At 42.8% G+C, this 22,886-nt stretch overlaps 1 protein-coding gene and 1 pseudogene across 1 annotated transcript; one reads left to right on the top strand and one right to left on the bottom strand.

Annotated features, from left to right (window-relative positions):
* Window positions 1-421: 421 nt before the first annotated feature.
* LOC121750831 lies at window positions 422-7,640 on the top strand (annotated as a pseudogene).
* Window positions 7,641-18,024: 10,384 nt separating this feature from the next.
* LOC121750207 (36.4 kDa proline-rich protein-like) lies at window positions 18,025-19,260 on the bottom strand. The gene is made up of 2 exons (XM_042144695.1): window positions 18,362-19,260; window positions 18,025-18,200 (listed from the first exon to the last, which is right to left on the bottom strand). The coding sequence occupies exon 1, from the start codon at window positions 19,231-19,233 to the stop codon at window positions 18,364-18,366; it is 870 nt and encodes a 289-aa protein (XP_042000629.1). The 5' UTR covers window positions 19,234-19,260; the 3' UTR covers window positions 18,025-18,200; window positions 18,362-18,363.
* Between the last annotated feature and the right edge of the window lie 3,626 nt (window positions 19,261-22,886).

The raw sequence follows: 22,886 nt of genomic DNA, 5'->3' as shown, positions 1-22,886 counted from the left end.
CAAACACCTGAAAGATTAAGCAGATATGATTCTCTAACAATCAAGTTTAGAATTTTGAACTCCAAACAGAAAACAAATGTAGAAAAGAATCACAACATAAATTAATAAGGAAATGACATTAAGAAATACAATCCCAAAAATGTTTGTTTTGAGATGCAACAATGATGATTGTTGAAATGAAATAAGACAGGAAATTCAATGAAGATAAGAATGGAATGACATACTCTTTGCATTTTCATTCCATTTCATCCTTCATTAGAATGAAAGTACGAATCACATTCCATTCTGTCATACCAAGAAGGGGGCCTTAGTAATCGTGTCCTGAATTATTTGTGGAAAATATATGGTGGCTGTAATATGGAATGTCTTCTTTGTATAGTAATCCTTGTATTTCGGAAACATAAGATGGTGAAAAGTGACTTGAAAGTTTAAATTCTGATCCTCCATGTAGCAGGGGATGGCTGCAGACTCTAAGGACGATGTTAAAGAGTCTACCGCATCGACTGAGATAAAAACGAAAAGGGGTGTTGTCAAGATTATGGGGTGCGATATTTAGATTAGACGGGGCAATACATATATCCAAAGAAGAGGCCTCTATTCTTTCAAGGATCACGAGACGTTCGAATGGCTAGGCACCTCATACTATTCTCACTTCTTCTTGAGGTAAATTGTTTGCTAGTTGATGGCTATTTCGTATGACATGTTTATCAATTTGTTGGTACCACTCGTAACAAATGGATTTCGATATGACTCTGTTAGTATGTATCTCGTATGCGCTTTCTCAGACGATGGCATTAGGCTATGCTATCATGACCACTAGAGCTTTAGGCTCGGACTGGAAAATGAGAGCGTTGCGAGTCTTCCCAGTGTTTCTGCTGCCGGCATTATCTATACTTCACACTTAGAAGCTTCACAAGGATGTGTAAGCAAGCATTTTACTGCTCTTTGTTCTCCCGGCACACTCTCTTTCTCGCTCGCTCTCTCTGTGTTTGCTTGCGTGCATATATGCTTTGTTAGAAATAAAATGGAAGCATTCTATCCCTGATTTCTCTAAATGTGTCATTGTTAGGAGATAAAACCGCCGATCCGATGCGAGCACGGGATATGCTCGACGAAATGACACTCGTAAACTCACACGCCACTTGTTTGATAAAACGTCGCAAAGAGACTCTCAAAGTTTGTGGGAATGGAACTCGGCTTTATTGAATTTGGAATGAAAGAACAATAAGAAATGACAACTGAATTCCTCATGCAGGAGGCCTAACGATATAAATCGTCCTATGTTTGATCTCCCCAAAGATGATTGTATCATCTATGTATCTCCCTATGAATAGACGATTCCAAACACTAAACTAGGAAATAACAATATAATAATAACTGCTAAAAGATAGGAATTGAATTACAAATGCCGAGATTTGCTCCTCCCTGATTATTCTCCATCAGTTATGATTCTCCTTTATGTTTGGCCATACAAACGCCTCCCTGATTCTTCTCCATCCCTGATTCTTCTCCATCCGTTAGGATTCTCTCCCGTTGACGGATACTTCTGGCCAAACAATTTCCCTTTTTCCTCGCTTGTAAACTTTCCACCCGCTATCCGTATCAACTGCCTCACCCGCCAAAACAGCCTTGTCCGCAAGGCTGAAATAAGGAAATTGGCCCTTGACATCGGCAACGTCCATTCAAGAGGCGTCCTCTTTTTCCATTCCGTCCCACTTGATCAACACTTGCTCCACTGTCCTTCCTTCGCGAGAAATGGAGCGGCGATCCAACACCGCTTATGGTAAAAAGGGGGGGTTGGCATGGACCAGCTCGTCGGGTAAGGTAGCTTCAGCCTCGTCGGAACCAATGGCCTTCTTCAATAGGGAGACGTGGAACACTGGGTGAATGCGCGACTCGGCTGGCAGTTTCAGGCGGTATGCCGTCTTCCCAATCCGCGCCTCGACGCGAAACGGACCAAAGAAACGAGGGGCTAACTTCCGGTTGGTGGCTGCGAACAAGGTGTTTTGCCTGTGTGGGCGAAATTTGAGGAACACCAAGTCACCCACGCTGTACTCCACGTCGCGACGCCGTTTGTTCGCAGCGCTGGCCATCCTGCTTTGGGCACGAAGGAGGTGATGACGAAGCATATCCAATGCGTCGTCCCTTGACCGGAGAGTGTCGATGGTGGCCTGCGATCTGATCTCACCGGGAAGGAAAGTGTGGATAGTTGGTGGAGGCCGCCCATAGACTACCTTGAAAGGAGATGTGCCAGAGGCCGAATGGGTACTTGTGTTATAGCAATACTCGGCCCACGCGAGCCATTTATGCCACTGCTTGGGCCGGTCAGATGAGAAACAACGGAGGTATGTCTGAAGGCAGCGGTTCAAGACCTCGGTTTGGCCATCCGTTTCGGGATGATAAGCTGAGCTCATTCTCAGCTTGGTTCCAGTCGCGCGGAACAGCTCCCGCCAGAACGAGCTGAGAAATAATGGGTCTCAGTCCGAGACAATGGAACGCGGAATACCATGGAGACGTACGACTTTGCTGGTGAAAACGTCGGCCACCTGCTTCGCAGAGAAGGGGTGCTTAAGGCTGATGAAATGGGCGTATTTGGATAGCCGATCGACAACCACAAATATGCAATCAAAACCGCCTGCCTTGGGAAGTCCTGAGATAAAATCCATACTAATATCCTCCCAAATATCCTCCCAAATTCTGTAACGGGCTCAAAAGACCAGCCGGGGACTTAGTTTCTGTCTTGTTCCTTTGGCACGTAGAGCAGGCTGCGACAAAAGTAGTTACGTGTTTCATCATACCTGGCCAATAAACGTTCGTTGCGAGACGCCGATAGGTTCGATATGCTCCGGCATGGCCCCCGCTTGGCGTGAGATGGAATTCCGCCAACAATTTCTGTATCCACGGAGAATACGAAGGAATCACGATGCGGCCTTTATAGAAAAGGGTGCCGTGAATTAATTCATAGTGGGGGGCTGATGTGTTTCCCCCCGCTAACTCAGATCTGATTTTTGCCTACATCGGGTCCGACTCGAGCGATGTCTGAACGGTGGACCATTCTGGCCAAGTGGGAATTGAAATTGCCGACAATTCCAAACCGTCTTCGTCCCTTCTCGAAAGAGCATCCGCCGCTCTATTTAGCCTTCCCTCCTTATAGATTATGGTGAATTCATAACCAAGTAACTTTGCAGCCCAATTCTGCTGCGCTGGAGTGGAGAGGGGGTGGGCCAGGAGCTGCCGCAAGCTCCGCTGGTCAGTTCGGACTATAAAGTGGCGGCCAAGTAAGTAGGGTCGCCAATGGTGAATTGCTAGGACCAGGGCCATTAACTCTTTCTCATAGGCGGATTTCGCGAGCCAACGAGGGGATAACGGTTTGCTAAAATATGCCACCGGTTGTTTCTCTTGCATGAGGACCGCACCCAAACCCCGACCAGACGCGTCGCATTCGATCACGAACTCCTTAGCGAAGTCGGGCATCCGGAGTAGAGGAGCTGATGTCAAGGCCTTCTTTAGCGCTGTGAAAGCTGCCTCCGCTTCAGCCGGCCAGAGCCAAGCCGCTTTCGGGGGTGGCAGCAGCGGCTTCTTCAGCAGGGCGGTCAGCGGTGCCGCGATCTTCCCGTAATCTTTTATAAAACGGCGGTAGTAGCCCGTTAGGCCAAGAAAACCCCGCACCCCCTTAAGCGATCGTGGGGTTGGCCAGCGCAATACCGCCGAAATCTTGGCTGGGTCCATTCGAACCCCGTCGTAGGACATAATGTGCCCGAGGTATTCGACGCTCGATTGTCCCAACAAGCATTTTTTGGGATTAACAACGAGGGAATGCTCCTGTAAAGATTGGAAAACCTGCTGAAGGTGGCGGACATGTGCCTCCCAAGTAGTGCTATACACCAGGATGTCGTCAAAGAAAACCAGGACGAATTTGCGAAGAAAAGGCCGAAAAATGTCGTTCATCAAACTCTGGAATGTAGTCGGGGCGTTGGTGAGACCAAACGGCATGACGAGAAACTCGTAATGGCCTGAGTGGGTGCGAAACGCTGTTTTGTGGACGTCCGACGCAGCCACCCGGATTTGATGGTATCCTGCTTTCAAATCAAGTTTGCTGAACCACCTCGCGCCGTGTAACTCGTCCAGGAGCTCCTGGATGACGGGAATAGGGTATTTATCAGGGATGGTGCGCTTATTAAGCTCCCTATAATCCACACAAAATCGCCAAGATCCGTCTTTCTTGCGGATGAGGAGGACGGGGCTGGAGTAAGGGCTTGTGCTCGGCTGGATGACTCCTGAAGCTAGCATTTCAGCTACTAGACGCTCCATCTCGTCTTTCTGCAAATGATTGTAACGGTATGGCCGAACCGAAACCGGGTCCGAGCTGGGAATCAGGGGGATGTGATGGTCCGTGCGGCGAGTGGGTGGCAGGCTAGTCGTCGGGTGCGTGACAGTTGGGAAGGCGGCCACCAAGTCAAGCAGTTGTGTTCTGGCTGCTGTAGGTAAGGAGTTGGGTAACCCAAATGAGTCGACTGCCGTTTCCCCATTCATGGCTCGGAGGACCCAACAAGCGTCGCCGTCCTCGAGGGAGTGGAGGACGTGCGACGAACAGGCGCGTCGGGTTAGAGACGGATCGCCTCGAATAGTGATGGGACGGCCGTTGACAGAGAAAACCATAGATAAGTGCTGCCAGTTGGCCGTGACGTCGCCCAAAGACGCAAGCCAAGAGACCCCTAAAATGACATCAATGTTGCGCAGAGGGAAAACATAGCATGATAGCTGGAATACCTCGGAGGTGAGTTGCAGTGGTACGGCGTGGCATATCCCTGCTGCGTGAACTTTTGACCCGTCACCGAGCATGACGGAATACAGAGTCGTCGGAGTAATCTGTAGCTGTAGTAAACTGGCGAGCTGATCCGAAATAAAACAGTGGCTCGCACCGCTGTCCACCATAACCTTTACCTCGTGCGTGCCTATCGTTCCGAATAGTTTCAAAGTATAGGAAGTATCGAGGCCGTTGGACGACAGCTCCGAGAGTTGCAGCTCTACCCTGGAATGCTGATCAGGGAGGTCGTCTGAATCCGGCTCCTCGAACACAGGCTCGTCATCCTCACAGACAAGAACGTTTAGAGTCTTAGGGGGCACCGATGCGTGGGACTGAACTTCAGCCCACATTTGAAACAAGTGCCGGCGGCAAGGTGCTTCTTATATTCTTCTGAGGACATATTTCGGAAGCGTGTGGACGCTGGGCGGGAGGATCCCGTGGAAGAGAACTGAGAAGGGGAGTTTGAATACCCCGCGCGTCGTTGCTGTCCTGAGTAGGTGGCTGGTGCACTGTGGGAAGGGGCAGAGGCTGATCGCGGAGGTTGCTGCGACGCCATCATATCGATGTCCAAGGCTAGTTCGACGGCGTCCTCGTAGGACGTGATTTTGGCGGCCTTCATCTGGAGGCGGACTTCAGGACGGAGGGCTGCCATAAAAAACCCCACATATTGGTGGCTCGCTATATCCGGTACTTGCGCGAGTCGAGCTTCAAAGGCTGCCACATAACCAGCGAGGGAACCCGTGTGCCGCACGGCTGCAAAAGCCTCATATTCATCCAAGGCTCCGTTTCCCCCGAAGCGCTTCATTAACTCCCTTGCGAACCGGGCCCAGGAGAGATCCAGAACCCGTTTCCGCAGCAGCTGGTGCCAAGGAAGGGCCGCGCCTGCCAAGGCTACCATGGCCATGCCCACCCGTTTTTCAGGCGCAGTTTCCGAGATCAAAAAATACTGCTCCGCCCTTGCCAGCCACGCGAGGGCTTCAGAGCCATCAAACGTCGGCATAGGTGAGGTTGGGTGATTGTCGGTTGACACTGAGTTGGATTCGCGATTTTCAGAGGAGACGTCGTCCTCTGGTGGCTTCTTGGAGCCGTGATTGAGGGACGCGAAGCCTGCTCGCACTTCTCCGATCAGGGAGTCGAGTTTTGACTCCAACGCCGAGACCCTTTCATCCGTCTGCTGGAACTGGGCGTTGAGTGCATCGGTAGTCTTCTCCAAACCGTCAAGGAGTGAATCGCCCCTGGAGCTAACCATCGTTCACCGCACCAATTGTTAGGAGATAAAACCGCCGATCCGATGCGAGCACGGGATATGCTCGACGAAATGACACTCGTAAACTCACACGCCACTTGTTTGATAAAACGTCGCAAAGAGACTCTCAAAGTTTGTGGGAATGGAACTCGGCTTTATTGAATTTGGAATGAAAGAACAATAAGAAATGACAACTGAATTCCTCACGCAGGAGGCCTAACGATATAAATCGTCCTATGCTTGATCTCCCCAAAGATGATTGTATCATCTATGTATCTCCCTATAAATAGACGATTCCAAACACTAAACTAGGAAATAACAATATAATAATAACTGCTAAAAGATAGGAATTGAATTACAAATGCCGAGATTTGCTCCTCCCTGATTATTCTCCATCAGTTATGATTCTCCTTTATGTTTGGCCAAACAAACGCCTCCCTGATTCTTCTCCATCCGTTAGGATTCTCTCCCGTTGACGGATTCTTCTGGCCAAACAATTTCCCTTTTTCCTCGCTTGTAAACTTTCCACCCGCTATCCGTATCAGTCATGATCAGATAGATCCCTGTCATTATAGTTTAGCTATTTGCCGGAATTGGCTTTTAAAGATTTACCATTTATATAACTGTTTACTGTACTGAATTATTCTTGCAACTCTGCCCCTTCGGAACCAACTGTACTGATACATCTTACAGTTGATCAGAAAGACAAGAAGACGGTTGAAAAGCTTCGAGCGGAGAGGCAAGCAAAATTAGATGAACTGAAAGAGAGAACAAATTACTATACTACTCAACAGCTGATACAGGTATGCTGACACTATACTCCTCCTATTCCCTTACTAAATATGTATACAAATTACTCGATGCAGAGGTACGACACTGATCCGGCTGCCAAGGCCGCTGCTACCATAGCGCTGGCGGAAGAACTAATGGGCTACGAAACAGGAAACCATCGCGTACAAACACCAGTACAAAAAATGCAATTACACATCAGATGGTTGTAGAGCATCACGCCCAAAGAGGTCCAACGAACGATGGGGGATGGATAGCTCGATTTGCTGCTTTACTCGTGGGAGAGGATCTAGCACAGTCGTACGCGCTAATATGTGGAAACTGCCACATGCACAACGGTAAACAGCGACTACTTCTCTCGTTCAACGTCTCTAGCATCTAGATTGAATTTAACGTGTGATTAAACGATGCACATTCTTTTGCTTTACATATTTTTAGGTCTGGCAAGGAGAGAAGAGTATCCATATGTTACATGCTACTGCCCACATTGCCATGCCTTGAACCAACCAAAGCGCTCTGGTTTGACCACAAAGTCGACCTCACCTACCGTCGGTAGAGGAGGCCGATACTGTACCAAATGCAGGTGGCTGTTTCCGCTGTAGGTGCAGCGGATGCAACTTCTGGAAGCTGAATTTGTGCTTTTTGGACGAGTAGGCGACCGCATATGTGGATTTATGTGAAGGCTGTTCAGGAATCATTCAACCAAAAAAAAAACAGGTTATATTTTTCTCTTATTTTGTCACTCAGGCTGTGTTGTGTTGTAAACATAACTTGATAATTGTATAGTACAATTTTGTCACTCAGGCTGTGAATCTCAACTTGAGACAACTATGTCTGCAAATGAGCAATCTATATACAAATTTCGTTGCTTATTTTGCTTGTGCTTAATCCATACTTATGCCTAGAGAGGCTTAATTTACTACTGTATTATAATAATGCGATTTTTTTACAAATTGATTTATCTTTATGTTAATTTATTCAATTTTAAGATGATTGCATATTGAACTATAACAATTTGGAAATTATTGTAAAATTGAGTGATAAATATTATAGTATTTAAGAAAACCAGTAATTTTTCTAGTATTTTTTTTATCCAAACGCATAAGTTTTGATTTCTTTTGATTTCTTTTGATTTCTCACCCTATGAGCATATCTAAGCATGCACAAACCAAACCGACCCGACGGTTCAACGGTTCAGGCGGGCCGGATTCCGGCTAGGGCCGGCTAGGGGCGTAGGGTTGCAGGCTAGGGTTGCGGTTCAAACCGGCGGTTCCGGTGACTTTTCAGGTGGCAGGTCGTAGGCCTGAAAACCGGTTAGAAACCGACGGTTTTCGGTCAGAAACCGGCAGTTTCTGTCAGAAAACCGCGGACTGAACCGCCGGTTCAGGCTGTAAACCGCCAGTTTCGGCCGAATTTGAAATTTGAATTTTTTTTCTTTTTTTATTTCTTCCAATTTTACTCCTATAAATACCCCACTTCCCACTCATTTTTACTCACCCCATTCTTGTGTTAACAAGAATTTCATTCTCAATCTCTATTTCTCTATTATCTCCTCATTTTCTCTAATTGCTCAAGTTGTTTACTAGTTACTAGTTACTACTTACTACTATATTTGTTGTTGTGCTCGTAATTTACCATTTATTCCATACTCCATATTCAATCCATACTACTTTCATTTATCATTATGTCTTCTTCTCGTGGTGGACTGGGACGTGGTGATCGGGGCAAGGGAATTGCCCAAGATCAAAGTACTAGTCGTCCCTCAAAATCAAGGCGACCTAGTCGTCGAGAAGTTATGGAAGAGGTTTCCCGAGTGGCGGCTGAACGCATGCAAGTAAGTAATGAAAAATTGTTTTTACAATTCATAATTTCATAAGATTGAGTTTTTTTTTTAATTTTTTGTGTTCCTAATTAAACTTCAACTTATATTATATTTATAGATAGAAGAAGATCATAGAATGACCATGCTACTCGCTGAAATGCATCCAGGTGGGGGCGGGGACGGTGGTTCCCAATAAAATGACGAGTACGGCGTGTCTATATCATCGGACTCGGACAACAACGATGATAGATCTCATTCTCGTATTCCGTCTAGCACCAGCGGAAATGAGGAGATGCCTTCCCCTTCACCAACTAACACGACAAAAACTTTGAAATCTGATATTTTTGTCAAACACTACAAGAAGGTCCCGGTGGTGATTCAAAGTCCTCATGATCCGCACTCTCAAGAAGAGACATCGGCGTTTCATGCGTATTGCAACTATTGTGATAAAGTCTACAAATTCTTGAGTGGTGGGGGATATGGAACCCTCCGTTGCCATTTGGTGACAAAGCATCCGGTAGAATGCGGCACTACCTCTACCCAAACCCAACTAAACTTCCAACCCGGTGGCTCGGGTTCGTCAGGTACGCCTCTTTTTAAATATGATCAAGTTTTTTTTCTGATGTTATGACTAGATGGGCGGCAATGAAGCATTTTCCTTTTAATGTTTATGATGACAAAAAATTTGAGGTTACTATGCAAAGTGGTTTAAACGTAGCTATCAAAAAAATAGGGCGAATGACCGTTCAACGATCTACCGTTAGGCAATGTTTAGAGAAAAATGTTGAATTATCACGTTATTTAGTTAACTTGGGCCACAAAGTGAACATTTGCTCAGATGTGTGGACTCATTGTTTTAACCGGCATTCATACATGGGCATTAACGGTTCAATTTGTGGACAATAGTTGGACTTTAAACAAGCGTTTAATAGGTTTTAGAGAATTTGAAACTCCACACACTGCACCCGAAATTGCTTATTTGATTATACAAGTTTTGAATGAGTTTCAATTATGCAACAAGATATTTTATATTGGTTTTGATAATGCAACTGCTAACACCGCAAGTATTAGCGATTTGATTGCGGCTTGTGCTCCGGTAATTGGAGGTAAGTATTTTTATCAAAGATGCATATGTCATATTTTAAATTTATGTGTACAAGATGCGCTTGAATTATGGCAAAAGCATGTTAGTCCTATTAGAACTGCAGTTAGATTAATTCATCAAAAGCCGACTATTGACAAAGCATGAAAGAAATATTGCCATCAAAAGAATGTTTGATATACGAATTTTACTATGGATGTGTCTCATAGATGGAATTCGACATATGATTGACTGAATTCTACTTTGACGCATAAAAATTCTTTATGTGATTTTTATAGAACCTATCCCGTTCATGATTTATATCTTTCACATAGTTGTTGGGAACATAGCGTGGCTTTATTTAAATTGTTCAAATATTTCAAAAATGCTACTCTTGAATTATCGGGTGTTTATTACTGCACTGCTGTTCGTGTTTTAGAGCATTGCATGTATATATATCACTTGGTTTTAAAACTGCAATGAAAAATGCTCCCTCTTCACCTGAATTAATGTGTGCTTTATATTATATGATTGAAAAATGGGTTAAGTATTTCAGTGAGATTCCAACCGTATTTTTGATTGCAAAGGTATTGGATCCAAAATGGAAATTAGCCGGTATCTCTAGGATTTTAGATTTTTATTTTAACAATTTGAGTTCTATTGATCTTGGCCCCCTTCAAGCAATCCAATCCGATACCAATAACGAATTTGGAGTAGACCTCTCAGAAACATTTCAAATAACCCTCCCGGACCGGTCTATTATCCAACAAACCCTCGAGTTTAACTTGCGCGCTCTCTACACCGAATATGAAACCAAATATAACACTACCCACCAAGTCAGAAGACCCCCCTCCTCCACAACATAACTATGAATTCGTATTTCAAGCCGATTATGATGACCCCGATGCGCAATCTCAATTAGCCGACCTCTACAGCTACAGCACCGGCGGAAGGTCCTCAGGTATGGTGAGTGAATTAGATTTATATTTCGATTCACTCTTTTCCTTTGGTGATGAAGGTCCTACTCCTCCCGCCCAAATCGACGTCCTCGATTGGTGGGGAACCCACGAGAAAGATTTTCCCATCCTTGCGCAATGGCCAAGGAGATTTTTTCTGTTCCGGCTTCCACTGTCGCCGTCGAGTCCGCTTTTAGTGTTGGCTCGCGTGTGTTGGATGAATCAAGAAGTAAGCTCTCGGTGAAAAATATGGAAGTCGTGATGTTACTTGATGATTGGGCCAAAGCTGACGTCCGAGAACAAGAAAATGATTGGGATGATCGTCAGGAGGGATCACAAGATGAATTCACCGGGGATGAATCGTAGGCCAACCGTCAACCGCCGGCCAAGCCAAATAGGTAAGTAAGGTAAGAGAACTACGTGGGCTTTGATTCCCTAATGCAAATGAGCATTGGGAATACATAGGCACCTCAACTTAAATTTTTAAAATTTAAGTTGAGCTCAAGTCCTTTTTCCTTTATTTCTTTTTTTTTTCCATTCGTTCCTACTTTAAAAATATGCAAATACAATTACATAATTGTATTTGTATATACTCTAGTCGATGAAGTAGATTTCTCTATACGGCTAAATCCGGGAAACTTGTGACAATTCTACTATAATTGTTGATTGTTAGACTAAACTCAACATTTAAATTTTTTGTATTTAAATTTTTGTTTAAGACTTCAAGACTTCAAGGTTTTCGATTTGTAATTGTTGTAAACGTGTAATCTCAATAAAATTACAACTTTCATCGATTTTTTTTGAATTTTATTTACGCACATTTCATACATAAACAAATAAAAATAATGCAAAAAAAATTGGACGAACCGCCGAGCCGGCCCGGAACAGGCGGTTTTGAACCGCCACGTAAACCGCCGGTTTTTTGAACCGGAACCGCCGGAACCCTTGGTGGGCCGGTTTCGGTTCATGCATATGATGAACCGTGAACAGCCGGTTAATGAACCGGAACCGGAGGTTCCAAACCGTTGTGCGCATATCTGATCAAATTAAAATTTTACAGATTACATCTTAGTCATTTTACTCCCTTCGTTCTCCACAAGAATATGCACTTTCCAATTTTGAAAATTCTTTTCTCTCTAATGAGGTAAGACTCATTCTCCACTAACAATATTTTAATTATTTTCTCTCTCTACCTCTCTATTACTTTACCAATTTTACATTAAAACCCGCACCGAAAATGCATGTTCTTTGGGGACTAATGAAGTATACTATTTACAAATTTTATACTCCTATAGTTGATATAGGATAATACTCCCTCCTTCTCCAAAGAATATGCACTTTGGGGTTGGCACGAGTTTTAATGTAAAATCGATGAAGTAAAAGAGAGGTAGAGAGAAAAAGTAAATAAAGTATTGTTAGTGGAGAATGGGTCTCACCTCATTCGAGAGAAAAGACTTTCTAAAATTAAAAAGCGCATATTCTTGTGGGACGAACTAAAAAACAAAGAGTGCATATTCTTGAGAGACAGAGAGAGTATTATATTTGGTGAGGGATTAAAATGAGCGACATTGTGAGCGCGTCTTTCCACGTCATCTCTCATTTCGTTCTCTTAAATCAGTTTCACGCATCACTTCTGCAATTCTCAAATGCAACCATCAAATCTGATAGGGATTCAGAAAATTACCGCTCCTACTCTAAATCTGCAAATTCGCTCGTCCCTTTCCACCTTTTCTTCTTGCCCGATCCTTCATTTTATCACAACTAAAAGCTACGCCATAATTAGAAGAAGAAATTCGCCACAATTTTCTGGACTGCTTCGATGAAGAGGATGATAGCGCAGAGGATGGTGTCGACGGTTTTCTTCGATTTCTATCTAATTCTCATTCTATAGATTATCACAAACTCAGTGCTGGGGCTAATGGAAGCGCTACCTACGGTTCAAACAATCCATCCATAGAGGGACTTTTCTCGACAGTTGATGCTTAGGATGATTTGATTTCATTGTACTTAAGATAATTAGATTGTGCTTAATTAGATTGATAATTCTTGCAACCCAGATCCTTTGAGAAAATGCTTGCACTTAATCAACAAACACTCATTTTTTGTTTTTTCTACAGCCTAATATCATCTTGATGTTTATGTTTAGTTAATCTACTGAGTTTGTTCTTGGCTTGTTTCTCATTATGCAGACAATTGTGCTCATGTGATAGGGGTGCCAATAATCGACAGATCCTTTGGCTTCGACTCTGCTGTCTGTCGAGGGCGTCCTCAACGAGATGCTTCTGGAAACAGGCGTCTACAAGGTGTTGGGCTCTGAATATCACAAAGGATCAAAGATCACATCTTGAATTGTCTACAATAATTAATGCATAGCAAATTGTCTGCATAATGAGAAATAAGAAACTGATCAAGTCTTCTCATTCTTGTTGCTTATTTCTCACTCTCCATTGTCATGGATGGTACCTTTTCTAACACATTGCTTCTTCAAATCCAATCCAATCCAATCCAATTGCATCATTCCTTTTACACATATCATCGAACAGTTCTTCCACATTACATCCAAAGTGAACATATTATAAATTGCAGATAAACAAGTGTTAAAGAAACATTGGTATGCAGATTTAAGCAATGGAGGTGGTAATTTCAATTCGGAGCAGAATTGGGGAGTATTCAAATGGCCGAGGCTTTTATCACCAAGAATGAGAAGGAAACAAGAGAGAGGAAGAAGACGACCGACACCATCCTCTGCTCTATCATCCTATTCATCGAAGCCGTCCAGAAAATTGTGGCGAATTTCTTCTTCTGATTGTGGCGTAGCTTTTAGTTGTGATAAAATGAAGGATCGGGCAAGAAGAAAAGGTGGAAAGGGACGAGCGAATTTGCAGATTTTAGAGCATCTCCAATGGCGGACGTCCGGTCGGACGTCCGCGACGGGCGACCGGGACGTCCGCCATTGGAGCGTCGAAGGTCGGATACGGACGTCCTGTGAGGACGTCGGGTGTCCTCGGACGTGCGGGCGACGGGCGGGCAGACGTCCGCCATTGTGGAGTGGGTCGGACGTCCGGGTCGGACGTCCGGTAAATATTTTTTTTTAAAACTCTATATATACGGCTCGTTGAACTTCATTTCATTCGCACCATTTGTGTTAACAAGTTTCTCTCTCTACATCTCTAATTTCAAGTCTATCTAGAATGTCTAGTGACAGTGATAGTGAGAATGAATTGGAGGTCGCTATGGAAGGTGCGATAGATAGGCTGCTACAGCAGAGGTCGCAGTGGAAGGTGCGATATTCGGTGAGCGGTATCTTCGGAGTCCGAGCCCCGAAGACTGCCAGAGTCTGATAGATATGCATGGGTCGGTGCACGGGTTCCCTGGGATGTTGGGCAGCATAGATTGTATGCATTGGGAGTGGAAGAACTGCCCCGCCGCCTGGAAGGGGATATACACTACCGGCTTCAAAGCCAAGCATCCCACGATGATCCTTGAAGCTGTAGCTGACTACCGGCTGTGGATATGGCATGCTTATTTCGGAGTCGCCGGGTCGAACAACGACATCAACGTTCTCCAATCGTCGCCCCTGTTCAATGCTCAGTGCAATGGCGTTGGTCCAACGGCAACCAGCACAATATGAGATACTATTTGGCGGATGGGATATACCCAAACTGGCCCGTCTTTCGTCGCCACCGCGAATGTGAATATGGGGGTACCTCATGGAAATGTCGAGCGGATGCGTGCATTTGCCGACATGCGGCAAACAGATGCCCATGTTCGACTTCAGAACGATATTATCGAAGAGGTTTGGACGCGGAGGGGTTGACGTTGATGTTATTACTTTTTTTTTGTTTTATTACTATGTAATTTTTTTTTTCAAGTCATGTATTTTTTTTTAATGAAGTTGATAATTTTTCCCGTTCGTATTCGTGTTGAAATTTTATTTCCGTAAACGTAAATTGTTTTATTTGTGAATTTGTGATTTTTTTTATTGCGGGAAGTCATAGTGGGAAGGGCGATGGGAAGGGCGGATTGTGCAGGGGATGTCCTAGTGACGTGGCAGTGGGATGGGAAGTCCTAGTGACGTGGCAGGAGGTGTTTTCGGGATGTCCTAGTGGATGTCCGAGTGGGACATCCGCCCACTGGAGATGCTCTTAGAGTAGGAGCGGTAATTTTCTGAATCCCTGTCGGATTTGATGGTTGCTTTTGAGAATTGCAGAAGAGATAGCGTGAAATTGATTTTAGAGAACAAAAGATGAGATGACGTGGAAATAATGTCGCTCATTTTAATTCCTCCCAAAGTGAAATTTACAAAATGGGTAGATAAGAGCATCCACTATAGGAGAGAATGGGGCAGATGAAAATTTGGGGCGAGGGTGGGGCGGTCTATAGTGTAGCGGACGTCCGCCCATGGGCGGACAAGAAAAATGGGGCGAGGGTGGGGCGGTAGAGGCATCGCCTCCTACGGGGCGACGGTGGGGGCGGCGAGGCGAAATGGGGTGATGGGTGGGGCGGTCTATAGTGGGGCGACGGGCTATGCACGTCCGCCCCCTTTGATTTATTTTTATTTTTTATTTTTTTTGAAAATTACATATATAAATACTCCTCCACCATCCATTTTACAACATTTTAAAAACTTCATTTTCACACATCACTATCTACACTTTCACTCTAAAACAATGCACGGTGGATACGACGAATCCCCCAGCTCGCACGAATCGGGATATGGCGGCAATCCTTCCCAGCCGTCGGGATATGGCGGCGTACCGTCGGGATATGGTGGCGTACCGTCGGTATATGGCGGCTTTCCGTCTCAGCCATGGAGTTGGAATCAACCTCCCCCGGCACGGGCATCGAGTCCAACTCTGCCACCATCTCAGCCTTGGAGGTCTTCTCCCACCCAACCTTTGGCGAGGAATCTGAGCCCCTCGGCGTTTGGAGATTACAAACCCAACCTCGACTCGCTTAACCATCCCCGTCCGGAGACCCCTTTCCAATCCAGTCAATCTCCTTTCACCGATGCAGATCAAGACGCACTGGATACGATGATGGATCTGCTCAGTTCCGGCGTACCGGATATGCCTGTTACGACGAGAGTCGGAGGGTCCTAACGCGGCGGCGGTGGAGGATCGGGCAATGTCAGCGGAGCCGGCGGATCGGGCAGCGGCGTCGGCTCCGGTGGCGGTTCGCAAAGCGGCTCAGTTCAAGTTGAAAAAAAAGCCCATCCACTACACCAAAGCGGAGTCTGTTGCTGTGGCGAGGGCGTGGGATGCCGCCACATCAGACCCCATATTGGGCACCGATCAGACCGAGTTTAGCTTTTGGAAGAGCGTCGTGCAGGCGTAGAACGAGTTCAAACCTCGCGACTCCCCCCCGCGTGACGGGGAACAGCTCCGCAAGAAGTGGTCTAGGATTCTGCCAGCGACCCGGCGGTTCGCGGGCATATACCAGAACAACCTGCTCTATGCGGAGAGTGGCCGCAGCGAGGCTGACGTGAAAGAACTTTCGATGGAGCAATACCGCACGCTCGACAATCCGAAGTTCACAATGTGGGAGGAGTTTCTAGTTCTCCAGGACTGCCCAAAATTCAAGGCCATCTGTGCCCAAGAGCAGAGTCCGGCGACGAAGCGGACAAGACACAACATTGCTTGGGACTACAGCAGCGGCAGCGGCAGCGGCTCGCAATCGTTCGACCTGAACGAAGAGCAAGCCACAGAGCCCTCCGCTACACACTCTATGCGCACCCGCCCTCCGGGACAACGTGCCTCTATCAGACGCGCTAGAGAAGCCGACGGTTCCTCCCGTCGATCGTCGGCGGCTTCTGGATCTCGCGCCCCGCAACCCGCGTCTATACCGCCTTCAAGGGCCTCTTTTGCCAGCGCGGTCTTGAAGGATATCGTATATGTGCAGCTGGCGCACGAATTGAATGATGCGTGCAGCAAATACTAGACGACAACCGACCCGTACATCAAGAATATATACTCCGACCTCATACGTCGGATCCAGCGCCGTCTGCGCTTGGCTGATGAGGGTCCTGGGGCAGCGGATGCCGACGGCAACGAGGGCGACGGAGAAGGCGACGGAGATGTGGAAGAGGAATCGGACGACGCCACCGATTAGACGGTGGCGGCGTTTTTATTTGTATTTTTTTTACATTCGTTGTATAATTTTACCTTTGCCAATACAACGAATATTCGGTCTCAATTACCTCGTTTTGTAAATATTTCAATTCAGCGGATTTAAAAACGAAACGAAAAAATTAAAATAAAAATTGGTTATAAAATTTTGGGGCTACTGGAAGTGTCCGCCTATAGTGAGGCAGTGGAGGAAAAAATTGGGGCTATGAACAAAAAAGTGGGGATGTGGACAAAAAAAGGGGCGAGGCGATTGAAAGCATCCGCCTATAGTGGATGCTCTAGTGATCTAAGTAAGTGCAATGTATATAATACTAATAAACAAATGTATATTTTCAAATTACATATAATACAATTGTTAGTCGGACCTTTTTATCCCATAATATCTTATTAACGTGTACATAATACACAATAATTTAATCTCCACCATCTATTTTTAATTTAATCAGCCACATTCACTTTAATTTTGATATGCTAAAAATTATTCACTTTAGCATCACCACCGAAGTAGTACAATTTTGATAATTCAGAAAATATACTCTCACCGTCTTTACTTTTTAATCTGTGCACGAGTGACGAGTATGTGCTTTCTATTTTGCAAACTCTTTTTTCTTTTATGAGGCGAGACTATTCTTCCTAACCACACTTTAATTAAATTTTTTTTATCTCTTACTTATTCTACTAATTATTTATTAAATTCATGTCTAAGCAAAAGTATGTGGGACGAGGGAATATTAATTAAAAAAAATAAAAGATAACAAATAAAAAGTGTAATTTTAGCACCACAATTTGTAGAAGGGTAAGTGGTAATCGTCCCCACTATGTTATGCATCCACCTAATCTATTCCTTTTTCCAATTCCACGTGTCGGGTTGTGATTGACAGCTGGTTTAATGAAAAATCCAATTACGGATTTCAAAAATTGCGTATCCAAACGATTCAGGTTGATAAAGATTATTTTTAAAAAATCAAACACAAACTAAATGCAATTTACAAATTTCTGAAAGTAATACTGTTATTATAGTTTATTAGTATTAATCCATAAACAAGACTTGGTAGATAAATGAATTAGTTAAATTAGGAACATTATAATTAATCGATATATAAAAGTAGTCCATAGGTCAGACCATTTTTAGGCATGTTTCTCAAGCACAGTACAATCTCATTCCCGAGAAATAATAAATAATTACAATTGAAAAGATTAAACATTAATCTTCAATAATTGTTTCCTCGCCGTGGAACTAGTTTTACATAATGAAATCATGATGAACAATTGCAAATTAAATAATTTAACAAGGAAAAAGCCAGAAATTGAGGAAATGGAACTATGAAAAGTGACATCCTCTCATGTCAGATACTTGAATATTCCACAAATCTGCATCGCAAACAATACAATACATTAGGAGAGATTCAAATTAAGAAAATGAAGAGAATAATAAGTAATCCCTTTGTCGCCATAGATATGAAACATTTAGTTTTCCGATAAACGTTTTATTTTTAACGTGACAGGTCGAGTATTTGAATTTATCTTCTTACGTTTAGAGAGAGCAAGTGTAGCCCGGTGGCGGGGTCTTGCCGCAGGTGACGAGGAGCTCGAGAGCTAAGGGAACGAAGACTTTGAGGTTGAGGGCCTTGATTTTGAGGGTGGTGCAGAGGCAGGCGGCGGCTTCGATCTCGGCGAGGCCGGAGATGATGGGGCAGCACTCGTTCACGGCGGGGTCTCCCACGATCACGTGCACCAGTCCTCCTAGAAGGTCCACGCACGCACCTAGCTTCAATGTGTCGATGGGGCAGGTCTTTTCCTTGCCTTTTTTCGGCGGCGGCGGGCATCCGCTCTTGCCCTTCTTTGGTGTCCCTGCTACCGGTGGCAGGGGCAGTTCGGGGACCGCTACTGGCGGTAGGGGCAGTTTGGGGACCACTACCGGTGGCAGGGGTAGTTTTGGGACTGCTACTGGTGGTACTGGCAGTTTAGGTACTGCTACTGGTGGCACGGGCAGCTTGGGCACTGCGACAGGTGGCACTGGCAGTTTAGGTACTGCTACTGGTGGCACGGGCAGCTTGGGCACTGCGACAGGTGGCACTGGCAGTTTAGGTACTGCTACTGGTGGCACGGGCAGCTTAGGTACTGCGACAGGTGGCACTGGCAGTTTAGGTACTGCTACTGGTGGCACAGGAAGCTTAGGTACTGCTACTGGTGGCACGGGCAGCTTGGGGACTGCTACTGGGGGCACGGGCAGTTTGGGGACGGGCACGGGAAGCTTGGGGACGTTGACGGGGGGCAGGGGCAGTTTAGGGTCGACGGCGGGGGTGGGTTGGGAGCAGGAACCGCAGTCGGGTTGGAGGACGTCGGCGGCGGAAATGGAGAGGATGGAGAGGAGGAGGAGAGATAAGATGTTGAAGGAAGCCATGATTAGAGATGGGGTTGGAGAGGAGAGGAGTGGAGTGGTGTGTTATATAGCAAACAGTGAGTGTTGGAAGAGTACAAACCCTAAAGGCATAGCATGTGAAGGCATAACCAACTGCCAAAATATGCTAGTTGTCAACTACCATGCAAAATTGTGGAAATATCTTATATTAGTCATATTCATAAAATATAGTAGTACTATACTATGATTTGTTTATTTACCTATAGTTAAGCACTATAGTTATAACTGTTTCATGGATATTCTACAACTCTTGATTTAGGTTAGGAATATATATGATCACCCATCTTACCCTAAAGAGGTCGATTTTGTTTTAACTAGGCTAAATGTTTAAGGTATGTGATACATCATACAAGAGAACTCAACCTAAAAGACTATAGCCTGTTATAAGAGAGAACTCATTTAGTCTATTTAACTCGCGTTAGTTGTTCTCATAACCGATGTGAGACATCTGTAATAGTTTGAATCTCATTACTGATTTTGCATGTGTATAGGTTTAAGCATGTCACACTAAGTTAAATGAAGGCCACAATTGATGTACATGTGCTCAATACAATATATGAGTAGAAGTATGGAATCATAGCTGCAACTTGATCAAACTAATATTAGTGCTTTGTACGATTCCTCTTAAATAAAGAAAAAGTAAAAGAAAAGGAAAAAGGAAATTGTACAAGAAAATGTACTAGTCATTTTTTTTCGTGGTTACCAACGGTATCTACCGGCGAGCTCGGTGACTATTCACCAGGCTGATATGTAGGCACCTAAATGGGTGAGATAGTCGGCCTAAGGATTTAAAGCTGCTCCATTTAGTTAAGGATGGACGAGTCTCATACCGCTCGACCACACCTCTTGGCCCTTGGGTTTACTAGTCATTCTTTCTTGGAAGCTACAATTACGTTGCTAGTATATGATATACATATAATTAACTTTACATTGCTAGTGTTTTATTTGATTGAGGGTTTACCATTTCAACAAGAACTTAATCATATGAATTTTACTCATTTGAAACAGACATGATTCTTAATATCGAATGATAAACAGTTGAGATATATGAAACTATGAAACAATCATATTAATTTATTGAGATATGCTCTTTTTGTGCAAAATGACAATATTGATTGAGGTTTATACAGTTTACATATATATCATTTTCACAAACGTCCTACTTAATTGAGGGGTAAATGAAATGATTTCAGCATTTGATTTCTGAGCTTCTTAGTATCTATTTTTGTGTTCAATATATTTATACAAGCAATCATATTTGTCTTATATGGATATAGGTACATTCCATTCACACACTTCTTAACAACAGTTGGGACCCTCGATTATTTCTAAATGGTTTTCTCTCTAACTTCCTCTTCTCTCATAGTACTACACCTTCAAAATTGATTGACATTTGACTTACTTAAATGACAAAAACTATATAAATATGATTAGACATGTACAAGACCTGGATTCTATTAATTTTTGTAAATGAACTCTTCCTCGTGACTAGCTCTTTATATATATATATGGTTGTGATCAAGTGAGATTTTTTAGCCTAATTGAGAATTGAGATGCATTATCAGCTACTCATTTTTATTAAATGAGTGGTTCAGAATTTGCCACCTGAAAAATATTTTTAGATTAATTAATTATGAAAGGGCAGAATGGTAATTTCATGGTACATTTTATTCAATAAATATATTTTGTAATTTTATTTTTTTTAATTTTATTTTAATTTTATTTATTTTTGTCAACTACACACATATAATGTCAACTGTATATGCAATTAATGTTAACTACACACATATAATGTCAACTATAAGTTGTTGACATTTGATGAGCAAGCTATTGACGATAGTGCATCTCAATTCTCAATTAAGCTAAAAAATCTCAACCTAATAGGACCATATATATATATGGTATATATATAGGGTTTTGATCTATGCAAAACTAGATTTAAATACAGAAACGCAAAATAATATAATACGTAGGGCACTTTTAGGTCATAGTTAGTTAATTTTTAGGTCATGCTAGCAAAGCATGACCTAAAATGATCTTAGCATGACATTAAATCCAAATATTATGATATGACCTAAAATTGCTTAATTATGACCTTCCGTGTTTTTGGTTAATTATTGACCATTAGATCATCTAATCCTAGGGCCAAGATTTGAGCTGCATTTATGGATTTAAATGCATTTTTATTTTGATCATCTCCCTATATATATATGTATGATTTCAAATGGGACTAACATTGATATACTCCCTCTGATCCGCCTTAATAGAGACGTTTCATTTTCTGCACTCGTATTTAAAAAAAAAATAAATAAATAGTTAAAGTGGAGAAAAAATGAAGTAAGAGAGAAAATAATGTATATTATTATTTTTTCAAAACGAGTGCAGAAAATGAAACGCCTCTATTAACATAGAATAGATGGAGTACTAATTACCAATAAGTTCAGAGGACTCGGACCCGAACCCGAACCCGAACCCAACCCATGTTTTAAAAGATAAACTTGTTATGAATTAGATTAATAATTGTATTGAAGAAAACTACTTTGGATCAGGCATCGTTTACCAAATAATATTTTGTGGTACAAGTTTATCAGTAAAAATTATTTGAAGGTTGTATCTGATTCTAATCTAACAGTGAAAAATCAAAGATAGAGTAGTAACTATAACATTTTAAAAATCGTAAAAGACAAAGTGTTGTTTACCTCATATACTCTTAATTACTAGTTAATTGTATGTTTAATATTAGAAAAGATGGATAACAAAATCTAGATCATAGTCAAGGATGTAAAATAAATTAATTAAAGGCGCGGTTAATGGAACATATATACCCTTAATTAATAAGAATGATTGGTTGACTTTGATAACTCAAATAATTGATGATATGGGTAGTTAATTTCTGTATTAAAACTAGAAAATAATAAGGTGGGCAAATTGGGTAGGAAAAACAAAAGAAAATGATGAAGGTTGATGGATACAAGTGCAATAGAGAGAAACATGGATCATTGTTATGCATGTGAGATTTGTTCTCTCCAATTCTTTTTTAAAGTGTTTTCACAAACCTACAAATATACACATACACTGCCAGCATTTTGATGTTTACATGCCATCACAAATAATTCCACTGCATCTATTTCCATCAATTTATTATCTTCATTCATTTTAATTATTTACCTTATTTTATTTTATTTTTGTAAGTTTGTTTTAGAATAAACCAATTAAGTGTATAACTATCCATTTTGCATTACAGAACTCAATTCATTTTTTTGAGTTCCACTAATTTATAGGCAGTCTACACAGTTTTTTTTCTTTTCTAATTTCTTCCTTTTTTCTCTTTTATAATTTTTCTCAATTAATTTGTGTATTGAATTTATGTGCTTCTAAATTAAGTAATTAAGCAAAAACATCTAGATCTATTCATAGTGAAGAAATTGTATGCTTACCCTAGAGTTTCATAACTTAGGCATGACAGGTGATAGTCTAAAGGCCCACTAGCGCTTGGAACTTTTTTTAATAACAAAGTACAAGATGAAATATAGATATAGTACTATTAACTATGGTTGCATTATATGTAGATTACTTTGGCTATAACAAAGATTAAAAATACTACTATTCCGTCTGTTCTATGTTAATTAAGTTAT

This window comes from Salvia splendens, chromosome 10, assembly GCF_004379255.2.
Source record: "Salvia splendens isolate huo1 chromosome 10, SspV2, whole genome shotgun sequence".
In the NCBI taxonomy this organism is placed as follows: domain Eukaryota; kingdom Viridiplantae; phylum Streptophyta; class Magnoliopsida; order Lamiales; family Lamiaceae; genus Salvia; species Salvia splendens.
The sequence above is the reverse complement of the archived record's forward strand: the minus strand, read 5'-3'. Positions and strand labels throughout refer to the sequence as shown.

Excerpts from the sequence above, each read along its gene's own strand:
- LOC121750207 (XM_042144695.1), bottom strand. The coding sequence starts at position 19,233 with ATGGCTTCCTTCAACATCTTATCTCTCCTCCTCCTCTCCATCCTCTCC.